Source organism: Vipera berus (genome assembly GCF_964194415.1).
Source record: "Vipera berus genome assembly, chromosome: Z".
Taxonomy (NCBI): Eukaryota; Metazoa; Chordata; class Lepidosauria; order Squamata; family Viperidae; genus Vipera; species Vipera berus.
The window spans coordinates 51,039,227-51,057,715 of NC_138205.1; the positions used below are offsets into that span (position 1 = coordinate 51,039,227).

General features: G+C 39.3%; 1 protein-coding gene across 1 annotated transcript in view; it reads left to right on the forward strand.

Annotated features, from left to right (window-relative positions):
• Window positions 1-17,022, forward strand: part of CNTNAP1 (contactin associated protein 1) — a gene marked incomplete at both ends in the record, with an annotated part of 49,564 nt that extends 32,542 nt beyond the window's left edge. The window contains 16 exons of the mRNA XM_081346207.1: window positions 1,615-1,764; window positions 2,568-2,739; window positions 4,257-4,363; window positions 4,447-4,566; window positions 4,899-5,102; window positions 6,319-6,475; window positions 6,585-6,712; window positions 7,910-8,077; window positions 8,944-9,162; window positions 11,444-11,683; window positions 11,911-12,147; window positions 13,344-13,471; window positions 13,685-13,778; window positions 15,794-16,030; window positions 16,556-16,606; window positions 16,766-17,022. Coding sequence (XP_081202333.1) covers window positions 1,615-1,764; window positions 2,568-2,739; window positions 4,257-4,363; window positions 4,447-4,566; window positions 4,899-5,102; window positions 6,319-6,475; window positions 6,585-6,712; window positions 7,910-8,077; window positions 8,944-9,162; window positions 11,444-11,683; window positions 11,911-12,147; window positions 13,344-13,471; window positions 13,685-13,778; window positions 15,794-16,030; window positions 16,556-16,606; window positions 16,766-17,022 — 2,669 coding nt within the window. The remainder of the gene's footprint in view (window positions 1-1,614; window positions 1,765-2,567; window positions 2,740-4,256; window positions 4,364-4,446; window positions 4,567-4,898; window positions 5,103-6,318; window positions 6,476-6,584; window positions 6,713-7,909; window positions 8,078-8,943; window positions 9,163-11,443; window positions 11,684-11,910; window positions 12,148-13,343; window positions 13,472-13,684; window positions 13,779-15,793; window positions 16,031-16,555; window positions 16,607-16,765) is intronic.
• Between the last annotated feature and the right edge of the window lie 1,467 nt (window positions 17,023-18,489).

Here is an 18,489-nt window from a genome sequence, read left to right on the forward strand (position 1 = left end):
GTATAAAGCAGTACTAGCATTTCATGTGACCTTGATTCTCTGTTAATGCAACTTAGGACTGTATTGGCTTTTTTTGGCAGCAGCTGCACATTGCTGGCTCATATTTAAGTGGTTATTCACTAGGACTGTTATTCACAGTTACTGTTATTGAGCCAAGTAGCATGTATTCTATACATTTGGTTTTCTTGCCTAAGTGTAAAACATTATTTTTCTTACGAGTGGATTATACTTTGTTGACTAGAGACCAGTGTTTAATTCTGGACCTTAAGCTTATCTTCTAAAGTGTTGGCTAGTCTCCCCAGCTCAGTGTCTTCTGAAATTTGATGAGTTCTCCTTTTGTCTCTTTATTTGAATCATTTATAAAAATGTTGAAGAGCACTAGGCCTAAAGACAGAACCTAACTACATTTAGTAGTAACTCCAAGCCAATAACTATACTTAATAGTGACTAGAAACCCCTTTTAGGTTTTTGACTGAAAAAAATGAAATATTTTATGGCTTTAATGATTAGAAAGGATAGACTATGGAAAGATAGAAATTATGTTGTAACTTTAGAGAAAGATGGTAAAACATAAATGTACTCGTAACTGTTGTTAAGAAGACCAGAAACCATTTTCTTTTTCTCCTCTCCTCTCCTTCCCCCTCCTCCTCTCACTTCCTCCCTTCTCTTTATTTCTTTGTACTTTTTTCACTTTCTTTCTTCTCTCCTCTCCCCTCCCCTTCTCTCCCCCCTTCCTTCTCTTTATTTCTTTGTATTTTCTTTACTTTCCTTACTTTCTCTTTCAGATAAAGATTTGTTTCTATTCTTTTAATTTTTTCTTTAAATTTATATACACACACACACATATACAAGGAGAAACTTCCTGACAGTGAGGACAATTAACCAATGGAATAGCTTGCCCTCAGAAATCGTGGGCACTCCATCACTGGAGATTTTTAAGAAGAGGCTAGACAGTCACTTGTCTGAGATGGTATAGTTTCTCCTGCTTGAGCAGCGGGCTGGACCTGAAGACCACCTAGGTCCCTTCCAGCTGTATTCTCTTCTAAAATCTGTTGTGTCTACACCTTAACCTATTTTGACTTTTCCCACCCCATTTCTATATATCCTGTATAGCCACGGGAAGTGTAATATAAAATGAGATAACATTCCCAAAGAAACTCAGATATTTAAAAATTATAATTAGCTTGTAGTATTCATTTCACTGCCTAAATCAGATCTGTTCGGATCCAAGATGAATCCCTTTCGGTCTTGCTATTGACTATTAGGCTATTTATATGAGATACTAGCTCTCTGTGATTAAGCTTGTTAGGCAAATGGCTCTTGGATACCATTCTAGGCATGCAAAACCGCTTATAATCTTTGCAGTTCTTGTGAAGTGAAAGTGCAAAATGATGGCTTACCAATACAGTGAGGATAGTGCATTATAGCTAATCTTTAAAGTATATATTTCTTATAATAGACAAAAAGCACAATAGTTAGCAAACTCAAGGAAACCAGGTTTTTGCGTGGGACAGGCTTTTTGGATCTTAAAGTCTGTGGCTTTAGTGGGGGGCAGGGAATCTTAAGATCTGGCCAGTTTATTCATAATCCTATCACTTGTTCTTAATTTCTTAGGATATCGTCTTAATGATGGTTTTTGGCACTCAGTGTCCTTGATAGTAGGAGAATCCTCAGCTGTTATCTCTATTGATAATCAGAATGATGCCAGCTTCCGTGTTGACCGAGACATCCAGTTGCGTACTGGTAAACAGTACTTTTTTGGAGGTAAATAGTAAATTGTTAACAGATTATGGGGGAAAAGGCTCAGATGAACTTCCTTAGACCTATAGATCCTTTTGTCTGTGAGACTTGAAATCTTATACATCTGCTGAACGTTGAAATGGGAAGACTTAACCTAAGATGTTTTACAATTTGCAGTAGCTTCTCTCTGTTTTAGGAGTGGGTTTTGTAAATATAATGATTTCAAAGATAAACATTAAAAGAAATAATAAAACATTCCAGATATAGAGAGCAACCTTGTTAGGTATGCATGCCAATTTTGCACAATTTAGCATTTGGATTTTCAGAATCAATACTTCGTTTGATTTTAAATTAAAGCTTTAAATTGGAATTACTGGATGGTTAAGCCTGAAAGTACAGTATTTTAATAATGTCAGGTTGATGGAAAGCAGATTTGTGAACTGAATTGCATTGCCGAGTGATAAGAATAAACTATGATATTATTTGTTCCTAGGAAAAAGCTTATCTTTTTAAAGAGTTGCAAATAGATAATGCTATATTTGTGCTCTCACATACTCTAAAGAGCTCTTTTGCATTCAAGGCAAAAGCATTGAACAACCCTAATGATTAATTGAAAATCATGGGGGTGGGGTTTCACTTCAGCAAAACATTTGGTTTCATTGTCTGGATATGGTTTTATAGGAGAACCACAGTGTCCCGTTCCCCCCCCCCTCCGAGGTTCATTGTTTGTTAAATACAAATTAATATGGACCTAATCCACTGAGATAAATATAATCTCTGTATCTCTTTCTTATGCATCTCTTTCTTATGCATATGATGTTCCATAGGGTGCCCCAGACCAGCACTACGAACTGGCTGCCTGTCCAATCAGACAGCTTTTCATGGCTGCATGCAAATGGTCACTGTTGATTTTCAGCCAATAGAGTTGGACATGGTTCGTCAGCATCGGCTTGGCAAGTACTTTGAGGTGTACTTCAACGTGTGTGGCATCACAGACAGGTATGTTTGTGTTAAGGATTGTTGTGCAGAGGTCTCCTTGTGCTACCAAAGAGTTGCACAGACAAGGAAGGGTACTGAGAGCAGTAAGAGTCACACAGTAACCACAAGAGTACACTGAGTTGTAAACGCAAAAAGTATTTTACTTTTGAGGTGGTGTAAAAACAAAAATGCACAGTCAAAAATAAACAGTCCAGGTCATACACAATAGCAACAGTCCAAGGAGTAATCCAAAATACAAAGTCTTCTTACCGGTCCAGAGGTCAAATACACAGTTGTACAGGTTTATCACAGTAGTAAACCAACAGTACAGCAAAACAGAGCAAAAACAGTAATAGTAGAGAGCAGTGAATTCAGAGAGAAAGAAGCTACGTTCCTAGCTCCCTCTTATGGTCATGCAAACACTTACACACCCATTGGCCAATTAACATCTTAAAGTCACATTATCATGGTTAATATATTTTCAACCCAACATTGTAGGCTATCACCATATGCCTAACAGTTTGTGAGAAGCAAAATCTGGGTGGGCACAGTTGGGTCTTAAATGATGGTGAAAATGAGAGATTCAAGAAACTCATCTAATCTGTAGCATTCATATGGCTAGAGAATAATCTTATAGGATGTAGGTCACTGTTGTTGAATCTAAGCAAGTTTCAGTCTTGCCAATGCCAGCATAGGCTAGTTTGTCTGGAGCATGACAAAACTCTATAAATAAAATTAGGAGCCTTCTCTGTGCTGCTCTGAGTTAGGTGAAATAAAGGTAAGAGACAAATACGTTTCAGTTTTGTAGAAATCCTAAAGAATTTCTTTATGTAGTACTTAGCTGCTCCCTGGAACTCCATGGCTGTGGTGGTAGGATAATAGTTGCTCTCAAGGCAGATAGTTACAGAGGCACTTGTGTTGTCAAAAACAGAATACTTTTGGATTGGATAATAGTTCATCAGCTCAGTTGTTAATGAGATAATATTTCAAACAAGATGACTGTTAACAAGATTTCAAAACTGTTATACGGTAGTTGTCACTGAGACAAAAAACTTGCACAACTTGATGTCCTTTTGACACACGAGGTAAAGTGGACAGAAAGACTTGTTCAGCTAATCAAAAGCATGAAATACAAAGATCTTACATAGTTCAAACTAATAATAAAATGCGATGGAAAACAGATATACGAAAAGATAAAGTAATAACTGTCTTTTCTAGTAAGATGCCAAATACGGTAGTAAAGAAAGAACAAAAAAAATATAGTTAATGATGCCATGATTGATGAAATAGAAATAATAAAGACCAGAATCTGCATAATGTTAAATGTTCATGGGGAAGGAATGTTGAAAATCAGTAAAGTAGGGGCAGTTTTAAGTTTGTAGCACATGTAATAGACAGCTGGACATTTTATAACATTTGAAATTTTTTGAAGAAGTGTCCTGCATATGGATCAGAAAAAAGGAGCCACATTTCTCAAAAACCTAGATCTGTGCAGGCAGATGTGTTCCAGTGATAACTTGCTTTTTCTTTTGTCCCAGGTGTACCCCCAACATGTGTGAACATGGCAGTCGATGCATCCAATCCTGGGATGACTTCACTTGTATCTGTGACTTGACGGGTTACATGGGGGAGACCTGCCATACTCGTGAGCCTGTTGGGGCGAGTGAGGGAGAATTTAAAGGGCTTCTGAACATGGATAGCTTTTTCACTTCCTTCTTTCTTTTTCAGCTGTTTACAAGGAAAGCTGTGAAGCTTATCGAATCAGGGGAAAAGTGTCTGGGAACTACACCATTGATCCAGATGGCAGTGGACCCCTCAAACCTTTTACTGTTTATTGTGATATGAGAGGTACGGGTAATGGATGGGACATTGAATTGCTGTTTAGAATACATATGCTCTAGAAACCTTTCTCCTAGAGATTTGGAGATTGGTTCTAATTAAATTTGGGAAATTTATTCAACTGCCATCAGAAACGTGAAAGAGAGAAGCGGCAGTTGTATCTGGTAAATGCTTAATTTTCAGGCAATCTCTAGATGTGTAGACATCACCTCCCAAATTTTTCAGTAATGCCCATTCTGTCTGGGAATTCTGGGATTTGAAGTAAATACATCTGAACATCTTTCAACTAGATGCAGGTGATCCTCAGTTTGAACTGTTGCCTATCCACTTGTACTTTCCAGAAGACCGTGCATGGACCATTGTTCGTCACAATCGTCACTGGCTCACAAAAGTATCAGGTTACAGCCCAGAAAGGCCTTTCCTGGGCACAGTTGACTACTGGAATGCATCATGGGGGGAAGTATCAGCCCTGGCAAATGCCTCTGAGTACTGTGAGCAGCAAATTGAATTCCACTGTTACTTCTCTCGCCTACTCAATAGCCAGAGTGAGTATGTATGACATTCTTTCATTTTATGGTTGGTGTGGATTTGCACACAAGCTATGAGCCAAGAGCTGGGAATATATTTGGATTCCTTGCTGCCCTCCAAGCTTGACTGTTTACTGGCATTTCATTGCTCAATTAGATAACATCATCAGTTCTAGTGAGTGTGGTGTTAGCTCCCTTACTCCCTGGGGGGCTAGGAAACTCATTAGAGAACAAACCTAATACTCAGATGATGTTACCTAGTTGGTAAAAAACATCTACAAGCAAACAAGCAAGCTCAAGGAGCACCAAAGATTCCCCAGCTCACCCTGGAGGTACATATATCATCTCCTGTTGGGGTTAGGAATATATATTGAGAATTGATTAAAACTCTTTATTTTGGACAACTTACTTTGCTTTTGAGCTGAAAGAAAGGTGAGGGGACACTCAAAGCATATTTCACATATCTCCTAATTAATTGTATTAATTGTTTTTAATTTTTTGTATTCATGGTTTTAACTGCCCTGTAAACCGCCCTGAGTCCTACGGGAATAGGGCGGTATACAAATCCAATAAAATAAATAAATAAGTCACAAAATTTGGCAGTATGGATAAGAAAAGATAGGACTGGAAAGAGAACTTGGAATTCTGAATAGCTCAGTGAAACATTAACACAGTATGAAGAGAAGAAAAATGAAATATATTCCATGTTAGGAATTACTAAGAATGGGGATGAATGCAAAATAATGGGTATATTAATGTTTCATTTATTTTTAATCAGCTAAAAATTGTGCTTTAATGCCCTATCCAATTCTGTTTGCCCTGTTGTAAACACCAATGACTAAAGCTGAAAGTTGTTGAAAAAACTCATTAAAAACTGGATTTTCCTCTACTAAAAAAAACCTTCCCACCCTCTAGATGTGATAGGAATTCTGGGAGTGAAAGTCCCCATCATATCTGAACAGCTAGGCCTAAGTGTTGGAAGTTTTTAATTTAGGGGGAAAAGGCAAATAAGGGAACATAATAAATGTACAATGAAATCAATTGTGATATTGAGAAAAGCAATGTGAATTATGTGATTTACCAACTGAAGGAACAGCATGTTTTTTCGCAACAAATTTGTGATCATCTTAAAAATATCTTGATGACTACTGTAGAAATAGGTGCACCTTTTGGTCTGATTCAGCAGGGGACTTTCCTCTCCAGCTTATTTATATTCTGCCTTGTTCTCTCTTAGCTGGGATGCCACTAAGTTTCTGGATGGGACGAAATGAAGAACGTCATTATTATTGGGGAGGCTCTCCTCCAGGCCTAGGGCGTTGTGCGTGTGGCATGGAGAAGAGCTGTGCCAATCCCCTTTTCTATTGCAACTGTGATGCTGAACACTTGATGTGGTGAGATTTGGTTCCATCTTCTCAAAGGGCTCTGAATGATGATATATTGTGAATTGAAACTGAGTATTTCTAATAAATGATGGGGTCCGTTTATCATTCCCCATTCCAGGCGAGCAGACAAAGGGCTGCTGAATTTTGTAGACCATCTTCCAGTCACGCAGGTTGTAGTCAGCGATACAAACCGCACTGGATCAGAGGCTCAGTTCTATGTGGGTCCATTGCGTTGCTATGGAGACCGTGAGTAGTGGACAGAGTGGGAAATGATGTAATGGTCTTTTGCTGTGGATCTCTTAAACTGGGATAGGAGTCTTCAGGTTTATAGGTTGTATACCATTTCCAACCCCATTTTTGTAGCCCACAGAATACCTTAAGATTATGCAGGTGAAATTCAACAACAAATGTTTTTAAAAATGCAGTGATATTTCCTATTGATTTTTGATGGGAAACAATAGAAAAGTGTTTAAACGTTGTATGGTGTTTTGTTTTGTTTTTTAAAAAAATCCCCCATCCCTTTAAAAGAAGAAAAATTGACAGTAACATTATTAAATCACAGCCCCAACCAAGGTACACAAACAACCACTAAAAAAATGTTTCTGCTCCATCCCTGCTCATCGTCATCTCCCGTCTTGACTATTGCAGCATGCTCTATATGCAATATGGGGCTGCCCTTGAGAAATATCTGGAAGTTTCAATTGGTTCACAACGCATAGTTTTATGCAGGCCTAAATGTGCACATGTGTCAACTCTCCTGCAGGAGCTGCAATGCCAATTTGCTTCTGGGTCTAATTCAGAGTGCTGGCTGTCACCTTCAAAGCCCTTAAATGCCTTGGGACCAAGTTATTTAAAGATTGTCTTTTCCCAGTCACATCTACCCGATCCACCAGAATGGGGAAGAAAGGAAAATTATAGCTCCCCTCTTCTAAGGAGGTTCATCTAGTACAGGGGTGTCAGCTCCCAGCCCACGGGCAGGACGTGTCATCCATTGCCGGCATGGCAAAACTGTCCCAATACGTTGTGCAACGTCACGTGACGTCGTGAATTTGACATGTCTGATCTAGTAGGATCAGGAAAGGCCTTCTCCATGGTGGTTTCTCCTTGTGGAGCATCAAGGCCCTGAAAACCTGGTTTTGCCAACAGGCCTGGGGACCTCAGGGTAGGATAGAGCCCATCATAAAGCTCTTCTAATTGTTATCATGAAGGCAAATGGGGGTGGGTGGATATTGCTTTTTTATTTTTGTATTAGGCTTTTATCCTTGTAAGCCACCTGGAATCACAGAGTGAATTGAGCTGCCATCTAAATTTTCATCCATCCATCCATTGATTCATTCATACATACACTCATTCATTCATTTATACATTCATAAATAAATGTCCCTTAACCTAAAATACAATGGAATGAAAATTTTCTCATTATATTTTTTTCATGATTTGCAGGCAACTCCTGGAATACAGTGTCCTTCATTAGGGGAACAGCTTTGCTTTTTCCTACCTTCAAGGTCAATTACAGTCTTGATATCAGTTTCTTCTTCAAGACTGCTGCACCAACAGGCACTTTTCTAGAGAATGTCGGCCCGAGGAACTATATCCGCATGGAGCTCAACAGTATGGAATTTAGGATTCAATGGGGCATACATTTTGCTTTTAATACAATGTAGCATCTTTTCTATTAGTTCTTGGACTTAATTGACTAGGTCATTGAGATTACAACTCCTAAGAGTCTTGCTGGTATATTTTTAATAGTGTTGCTAGTCATCAGCAGTTGGGCTGGCAATAAATCAAAGAGGCTGGTAAAGTTGGGCTGGCAGTAAATCACAGAGACTGATATAAAGGCTGGTAAAGTTGTCTCTTTTGAACTAATGCAAGTAGAAAAATAGGGACCGCTACAATGGGAAGGTAACAGCGTTCTGTGCACCTTTGGCGTCTAGTCATGCCGGCCACATGACCACGGAGACGTCCTCAGACAAGCACTGGCTCTTCGGCTTTGAAACGGAGATGAGCACCAGCCCCTAGAGTCGGAAACGACTAGCACGCATGTGCGGGGGAAACTACCTTTTAAAAGTTGTCTCTAGCTGTTTTTTGCCTAAATGAGGGTTAATGACACTGATAATAAGGCCAATTGTTGAAATAAGAGATTCTTTGTAATGTTCTTAGTGGTGGGTTATGCAGTAGGACAGATTAGGGATATAGGAACAATTCAATTCAATTTTATTACAGCCGTAAGGTCTGCCTAAAAACTATGGGAACAAAGGGAGACATGCTTAAGGAGTGTCCTAAGACATTTGTCTGTATACTTCTAAGATGCTATTGAGAATTTTTTTACTAATGACTTTGTTCAGCTAGTGAATGAAGCAGTACCCTCCTCAATGTACTGCCTTTCATGCATTGGCATAAATATCTAAAGGAGAGATTTCTTTTTGGGCAGACTTGAAATGTTTCTGTAACTCTTCAGTTCTCTCACTTCTCCATAGCTTCCCAAGACTTGGTCTTTGCTTATAACATTGGAAATGGGGATGAGAATTTAACTGTGCACTCAGAGATGCCCTTCAATGATAATGAGTGGCATGAAGTGAAAGCCGAGATCAACGTCAAAGTTGCTCGGTTACAAGTTGACCGGTTTCCTTGGGTGTTCCGAGCAGCTCCGCCCCAGAGTTTTATCCATCTGAACCTCACTAAACCACTCTATGTAGGTGAGTAAGAATGTTCATGTGAGTATGTATGTGAGAGAAAATTTTTAAAGCACCCCGTGAAGGTTAATTACATCAAAATAATAACTTTATAAAGGACATTTTGTTTAATAGAACATCACATTTCAGATTGTGAGTGCAGTTTCCTAAGAGACAGTATCTATTATTCAGTAAATGAATTATATGTAATTATATGTATATAATTATATGTAATTATATAATTTGAACGTAAAGCGCTCTTGCATAAGCTTCACTAGTTCTCAGTTTTCCTTTGGGTGCAATTCAAATAGCTGGTTATCACCTTTAAAGCTCTACATAGCATGGAATCAGGTTATTTGCAGGACTGCCTCTCTTTATGAATATTTGCCATCTCACTAGACTGGATAGAATAGGCCTAACCATTTTTCCATCTAGTGAAGTGGTCCCCAACCTTTCCAGCTTTGCTGACTGGGGCGGGGGGGGGGGGGAGGGAGGCAAGGGAGGGGATGGTTCCATGCAAGCAGCTGGTGCGCGTGCTCAAACAAACGGAATGCAAGCACACATGCCTGTCGCTTATGCGGCCTAGTTCTGAACAGGTTGTGGCCCGGGGGTTGGGAACCCCTGATATAGTGGAGCCTTGGCAGCTGCCTTTTCTGTTGCTGCCTTATGGAACAGCCTTTCACAGGTGATCTGGAGGTCCCACTTCCTTTAGTCTTCTGGAAGGCTATCAGGACCTGGCTTTTTATCTAGGCACTGGGATAGAGTGGATAGGTTGTTAAGAGATCTCAAAGGAATGACTGGGGCACCAGGTTTTTGTTTTACAATTTATAATTTTATGTTTTTTTAAAAATAGTTCTGGGGTTTAGTTGTTGTGAACCACTCAAAGTTGTGTTTTAAGATAATACAAATATTTTAACTAATTGACTACATAAAATGTATATTCTTTGGCCATCTGCCTAAAAAGACTGAAAGAGCTGGCTCACGTTAAAGCAGTAGAGTAGAGGGCCCCAACCTTTTGGGCACCAGGGATCAGTTCTTTGGAGAAAGTGTTTTCTGTGGACCAGAGGGGGCGTGGTTTCATGTACTGTCTGCATCCAGAGGATGTGGCTTCACTTGTTTTCGCGGCCCAGTTGCTAGTATGCCACGGTCCGGTGCCAGTCCACGGACCGGGGGTTGGAGACCCCTGCAGTAGAGGGCAGAAGAACCAAGACTATGGATTATGAGGAACTAAAGCAGGCTAGACAGCATGTAGATAATTAAGTGCTCTTCCCCCCAAAAAACAAACAAACAAAAAAAAACAGTGAGCAAAAGAGATATGTCAAGTACGCTGCGGTCCTAAAGGTAGTAGGGTTCATAACTTGACAGTCGCTATTTTTAACTCATGTTTTAACAAAGCCCAAATCCTCTGAAAGGAATATAAAACTTCATACAACCTATTATTGTACTATTATCCCTAAACTAAACTATGATCCCTTGAGCTAAACTAAAGCATATGGGTCTTCTTTGCAGAGGATAATTAGGATCTAGGTCTATAATGGTTTAGGCTTGTTATGTAACTTGTTTAAAAAGAGAATTGTTCTCTGTTTCCCATTAGAGAAATATAACTGGATCATTCATTTACCTCAGTTTTGCTTATGGTAGTGATAGGAACTTTTAGGCCTTGTGGCAAGCAGACCCAATAATATTCAGAGATGCAGAGCTTGATGCAAAGCAAGACCTACTGGGTGCAGAATTTTGAATCTTGGAATTTCCTTTCATTGTGCGAACAATGTAGATTTCAAGTCCTTTTACTTTTTAAAAATCTTGTAATTTGTCCTGGGTGTTTCTATTGCAACAGTATATTTAGGGCAAGAGTTAATTCATTTTGTTCTGCTTATTAGTGTTTAAACATCTGTGAATCAGAAATTGTGTCTGTAAATCAGACAAAAAACTCCTTCCAACAGTTGGTCCACATCCACCTTTTATCAACTGAATAACAGTTGCTTAATAGGATTTTGGACAGGAGCATTTTCTTAATTTGAGAAAGGTGGAACATTTTAAAAGCAAACCCAATGTCCTATCATTGTTCTTAGAATGGGAGTCACTCAGGTAAGGAGAAATACAAAAGCTTATTCAATAGTGTATGAAGTCTGGTGAGACCTAGTGGATTATATTGAAGAAGATAGGTCTTTTTGAAACTTTCAGGATCCAACCCAATGAATTTTTCAAAAATATTTGGTTGAAACCTTGTTACAACAGATAGACTTGATTAAGCTAGCTAGGTTTCTATGTTTTTAAATACAGCCATTTATTTCTCACTCTGTAGGATCTGCTGAATACAACTTGCATCCATTCTTGGGGTGCTTAAGAGGTTTGCACATGAATGGGGTGACCCTAAACTTGGAGGGGAAAGCCAATGAAACAGAGGGGGTTCTGGTAAACTGCACTGGGCATTGTCGAAACCCCTTGGTACCATGCCAGAATAATGGCATCTGCTGGGAGCACTACAGCCATTACACGTGCAACTGCACAGTTTCTGCATTTGAAGGACCTTTCTGCAATCACGGTGAGAGCTAGGACTGTAATTTGCTTCAGCAGCCTTCCCCTGCCTGATGTCCTTTGAATAAACTGGACTATGCTGGCAGGAAAGTAACTCAAGAGCCACCAAGGCCAGAAAGAAAGGGAAGGCAGCAGAAGAGCTTGAGTAGCAAGGGTGGTGGAAAGAAGCAGTTCTTTCCTGGCTTGGATTTTGCCTTCCCCTAATTGTTGCCTTATTTTGTTGTTTCTTGGCAGACATTGGTGCCTACTTTGAAGAAGGTATGTGGGTTCGCTACAATATCCTAACAACACCCTTGTATGTGGTACAGGAATTTGCCAACATACTCCATCAACCACTTCAGCCGCTCCCTGGCTACAATCTGACAGGGGAGGAAGTGGGACTCAACTTCCGTACCAGTTCAGCCCCTGCAGTCCTTCTCTATGTCAGCACCTTTGTCCGTGACTTCATGGCCATTTTGATCCGTGAGGATGGTAAGCATGACTTGGATAGCTTCCACAGATGCTTTGTGGAATTGACACCTCATTCTTCTTCTGAGATTGGTACTGCACTTAGGATGGGAGTCCTTTCTCACTTTCCAGGATCCTGGTAAAGAGGCACTATCCCATTGCCTCCCCCAAAATCTTTCAGAATGTTTTCACATGATGATTTAGAGATGCCACTTAAAAATGTTAGATCGTCTTACCTAATGAAAAGAACATTCCATCAGGATACTCCCAATGATCAACCTTTAACACTAAGATTATTTGACATGTGACTGTTTCATTAGCTTCTTAATGGATTTTCTCTGAAAAGAAAATAATTGGAAAAAAATCTGCATTTCTTGTAATATTCCCAAAGAAATGTGGTTTATGTAATAAAAATGTCACCCCAAAACATATATTTATATTTACTTTTTGTTCTATTTCTATGATGGCTTTCCTCAGGGAGCTGTTGGCAGATCTCTCAGTAAGACATCGTACTGAATTCCTAGTGTCCACCTTAGGAAACATTAAGAAATAGACTGAAACTGTGCAGCAATACTATGGTCCTCCAGTGATATATTCCTCTGGTCATTTTGTCTTAAAGAGTATTGGAAAGTTAGAAAATAATATGCCCTAAATGAACAGATGGTTGAAAATCTGGATTAAAATGTAAACCTTACAAGTGATGGCTCAATTTTAACATGTCAGACATTGATCAAATTGTTAAAGGCTTGGATGAATTGGACAAATTCTCTCCTCCACCCCTCCTCCCCCAAGTGGATTTTACTGTTAACCAACAGTGCAAAATATGCCACTGCTATTTTTGTGATATTATAGAAGTCAGTGCTATACAATACAGTGATGGTCAATATTTAGAGAGGGTTTTTTCAAGTATAAAAAAGAAATTGGTGATTGTCAGTGATAATTTTAAAAATTGTGTAGGTATTGTAATTTTATCCTGGATTAATTCCCCCGAAGCATCTGAAGGACATGTTGGAAACAAAATGGAGTACTTGGTGGGTCTTTTGTCCAAATTCAGCAGCGTTCTTGACCTCTTAAATGTAGAAGGATTTCACTTAATAAACTGAAAGTATATGCTGTCTTCTCAATGTTCTCAGTATTGGTGATATTCCTCTGACTCTGCTGCATAAGGGTGCAGGAACTGAACTCTAGGTCATCTTATAATGTTAATGCTTTCCTCATAGGTACCCTACAGCTACGTTATCAACTGGGGATCTTCCCTTTTAGCTTGACCTTGAGCACACGCTCAGTGGCTGATGGGCAGCCACATAGAATCAATATTACTCGTGTCAATAGGACTTTGTACACACAGGTATTTACAGCTTTTTATCCATTGGATGGGCTTGATTAAAAAATTGATGGGATAGGTTTATAATTCTTGATTAAGTAGAGAAAAGGGCAGTTAAGAGTTCTCTTTTTAATGGAAATGAACAGAGAGCATTTATGTACAAGTCCCTATAATTCTCTTTTGATTTTAGAGAATCATCTTAATGTATCTTTCATCTCTTCTCTCTTTGTCATCTAGTTGGATTATTATCCTCTCATGGTAAATCAGTTCTCTGTCTTTGTGGACAGCAAACTTGATTCTCCCAAAGCGCTCTATCTTGGCCGTTTTATGGGTGAGTAAGAACAATAGGTCTTGCCCATTCTTGATGCCCCTAGCCCTGTTGCCATTTTCTTAGGATTTCTGTCCATTCTTCATGTTTCTTTTATGTTTCTAAACCTTAATGCATCCTTGTCTTCAGCTTCAAATTTGAGTGATTTTCTTCCTTTTGTTCTTCTGTATTCTTCCTATTGTTTCCCATGCTCTGTATCTTTGTAGGATAGCAAGGTCCTCTTAGCAAAGCAATATCAGTTTCAAAACTGAATGGAGAAAGAAAAAAGTAATTCTGTATAGGTAGTCCTCGTCTTACAACTACAATTGAGCCAAAGTTTGCAGTTGCTCAGCAGGACAGTTGCCAAAATTGAGTTTTGCCCATTTTATGACCTTTTTTTGCCACAGTTGTTAAGTGAGTCACTTCCTTTGGTAAGTTAGTAACACAGTTGTTGTGTGACTTTCCTATTGACATTGCTTACAGAAAGTTGAAAAAAGGGGATCACCTGACTGGGACCCTGCAACAACATAAATATGACTCAGCTGCCAAGCATCTCAATTTCGGTCACGTGACCATGGGGAGGCTCCAGTGAACATAAGTGTGAAAAAGGGTCAAGCCAGCTTTTCCAATGCTATTGTAACTTCAAACAGTCACTAAATGAATGGCTGTAATTTGCAGGCTACTTGACAATACTAATGTATCCAGCAGACCTTGTGACAATAGTGATTTTACTGATAATAGTCCAGAAATGCTTTGCTACTGCCTTCTTCTGGGATATGTTTGCAGTTTCCTAGCATTTTTCCAATCTAGCCTACAAACCTGAGATTTCTTGATGATTTCCCATCCAGATGCTAACTAGGTTTGATCCTATTTAGCTTTTCCCCAAGATTTCCCACAGTTGGTTAGATACGTCTACAGACGTTTGTAACACACATTCTATTTCTGTCTGTGTCAAACCTCCCCCCCAATTATTATTATGTTTGTAATCTATTGCTAGGATAGCTTGTTATTAGGCAGATTAAAAGTACAAATTAAAAATATAAAAAAACCCAAAATGGTCTAGGTGCTACAGAGTGAGCCTGTAGAATGCAGTGATAGTTTTGGAAGGATCTAACATCTAACAACTCACTTCCTGGTTATATGGTGCAGAAGGCAGCATATGCAAGCTGCCATGTGCTCCACAATACACATTCCCATTCCCCAGATGTAATGAGGGAGAGAACATGCACATACAAACAATCTTCATATCCACTCATGCAATACAGGCGTAGCCATTCAAATTAGAACCTCCAAGGATTAATGGAAAAAGAGATACCAGATGTTCAAGCCGGCTTTAGAAAAGGTTAAGCAAGACATTATTACTGATGCCTTCTGTATAATTGAGCCAAAGAACATTAAAAAAATCTCAGTATGTTCTTCATTGATTATACAGAAATCCTTGATTGTATCAGTCACATCAAGCTGTGGAAAGTGCTCAGAAAGATGGGAATCTTGTTTTCCCGATGGCTTTTTATTGCAGTTGTTAGGTCTGATATCTTAACAATTAAAAGGGATATATAAGTAACAAACCAAGTGAATGACCTGGATAATTTTCCTGTACTGGCTTTACAAAAGAAGCTTGGTAAAGCTTTGAAGATTTTTGTGAGAAGAGGCAAAGAAAAAATGAAAAGAAATCCAGTTCTAGGACCCTATTTTTTCTGATTCTGAATTGAATCTTGTTTTTTCCCATGTGGATAATCTGCATAATGTGCACTCTCCTTGCCTTCCAAGACATAATAAAATAATTTCCCTATATTCTCCAGATTAGAATTACAGCATCCCCTACTATCTTCACAGCCCTTACCATAGTCCTTTTGTTTTCAAATGGATAGTGCTCATTATTGGAATGGAAGAATAGAAGGTGGAAAGATTTTTTCCATATTTTTACTTTCTCGCCATCGCCATCCTTTGGTTTTAATTCAATCTTTTTTTGTGTATTAAAAAGGAAAGAGAAGAAAGAAACAAGTAGTGTTAATCCCCTTCTCTGTCATTGTCCACAGAGACAGGAGTGATTGATCCTGAAATCCAGAAATACAATACGCCAGGTTTCATAGGTTGCATCTCAGGGGTGAAATTCAACAGCATTGTGCCCCTGAAAACCATATTTCGCTCTAGTGGCAGCAGTCCCATCACCCCTTACACCACCAATGGAAAGCTGGTAGAATCCAACTGTGCCTCTATGCCTTCTACCTACATTAAAGTGCCTCCTGAGCTTGACCCATGGTACATAGATCCAGGTAAGGCAGCTTAATATGACAATTTTGAAAAGCTGGGCCTGAGTTCCTATCCTGGAGTGCCTACTCTGTAACCCCAAAAATGAAGAGTGCATTTACTTCTTTTGAGGCAGAGATTTCACTAAGGGATATATCTGTTTTTTTCCCCTTTGCGAGTGTGAATCTTTGTTCAAACAGATGCAATGATATTGCACCCTAGGGGAGAGGGAGTCCTATAGTAGCAAACATCATATAAAGGGAACAAACCATGTGCATCATCTTGGGATAACAGGCAAGCAAGGAATTCTGTGTGTGGAAAGCAAAGAGTTTCCCCATGGAAGAACCTGCCACACAGATGGCTTGGCAGAAGAAGCATGTAGGGCAGCGAGATGGAGAGTAGATACCAGATGGCTTTCATGGCTAAGGTGATTTTATGAAGGGAAAAGAGACCACTTATGGGATGGACTGAGCCAATGAGATCAAATACCTGATGGTGGAGGAGTATGGTCAGATCTAGTTTTAATTGTATGTTTTTTATGCTTCTTGTAGTGGACTTCTTGTACATCCACGATGATGGCTGGGTTGCAGTCATTATTGGAGGTGAGTTATCAAGGTGGAAAAGGAAGTGAAAGCTAGCGAAGAGCCCAGAGATTGCTAGATTAAACTGTTAGGTTCCATCTGCAACTAGCTCTGGTTTTTTACTCCACAGTTATTCTAATTCTTCCCTTTCTTTCCCTGTTTCTGCCTTTCTTCCCCCAGTTATCTTTTTTCTGCTTCTGCTGTTGGCGGCAGCCCTTCTCTTGATGTACCTTCACCATCACCGTTACAAGGGCTCCTACCACACCAATGAGCCAAAGGCCATCCAAGATTACAACAGTGGTGGAAGTAGTAGTGGTGGGGGGAGTGCCAGGGCCAGTGGCAGTGCTGAACCTGCCACTCTCCCCACAGCTAAGCCAGTTGTCTCTCTGAAGGATCAAAACTTGCCACAGATCCTGGAAGAGTCCAAAACAGAATAGCCAACTGGAGCCTGAGGGATTCATCTTCTACTCGGTGCTGGCTGCAGCCTCCTGGCAAGACCAAACCCAAACTGCCAATTGTGCCACTTGCTGGGAGACTGATTTCTGCCTCCACCCTTCACGGCGTAACGAACTGCCTGGTGCTTGTTCAACTTGCACAACCTGTGGTGTTGCTGTATTTCCCAGCTGGACATAGTCCTAACTGGCAAGTGTATAATCAAAGATATTTCTGCCTCCCTCCATTTCATTCAGAATAATTGTTTTTAGTTATCTGTTTGTTCATTCATTTGTAGGACTTGCATAATGCCTCAACTGATTCCAACTGGATATATTTTGTATCTTTTGGAAAGATTTAATTGGTGCCTGGATAGTTGCCAAAAGTTTACCTATTTTTTCTCAAGGAGTAACCCTTCCCCTGTCTCTGGGCTCATTTCTTTTCATATCTCCTTCCTCCATTTTGGTCCTGCAGTTTCTTCTTTTGGTGGAAGGCAAAGGGGACTAGTGACCGTTTCCTGCAGTTTCAGCTCCAGTTTGCAAGAGCAATTTATAGCTAAACTCCATGGCTCCTTCCACCATCTGAAGAAAGACATGACTGTCAATATACACTTCCTTTTTAAGGGTCAAGGGAAAATGCAATGCAAAACTCACGCTGGCCTTCTCATATGCGATGCACTAGCACATAGTCTTCCTGCTTAATTGCTTAGCATAAAAAAGCCATTAGTCAAGCCATGCAATTGTAGCATAGGTAGAGCCTGGCACCTTTATATTGTGCCCTGAAAGAAAATAATGTGCAATATAGGTATATTTGCCTGCTAATATATATATAAATATGTATGTATGTATAGCAATAGCGCATGAAAAAAGTCACTTGCACTTTGCTAACACTTGCTGCTTCTTAAATCAGGGGTTTTGAGAATTTAAAATTCTTTCTATATTTTGTTCATGTTTTAGTTGTGAGCTATTAGAAGGACTAATTTTTTAATGGTATCATTTGTATAAAACACAAAAATCCTGATCTGTTAAAAGTGAAGTGGTAATCTGTGCTCTGTAGTCTGTTGTATGGTGGGGAGGGATATTATTATCAATAACATCTAACCCTTTTCTTTCCCTATTTAAGTTTACTTATGGATTATAAGAAGATTCTATAACAATGGCCAAAGGTATTTATTTTATCCAAAAGCTTGGGCGTCTTCCTGGGCAGTTTATTTTTTCTAAAGAGTTGTTTGGGGAGAAAAAAGTAACTAACTTGTAAAAATAAAGGAAAAAAGCAGGGTGATAAATTACCTAGTTATATATATTTAGGTGTGGGTTAGGGGAGGGAAAAATGCATTTTGAATGGTTATGGATTGAATTTCTTTTTCTCCAAGCACATATATATTTTAATGGACAATACCCACAAAATAACAGCAACCGTATTTCATACTAGCAGTAATTATTACTAGCATACTGCATCCTTTCCGTGAATGT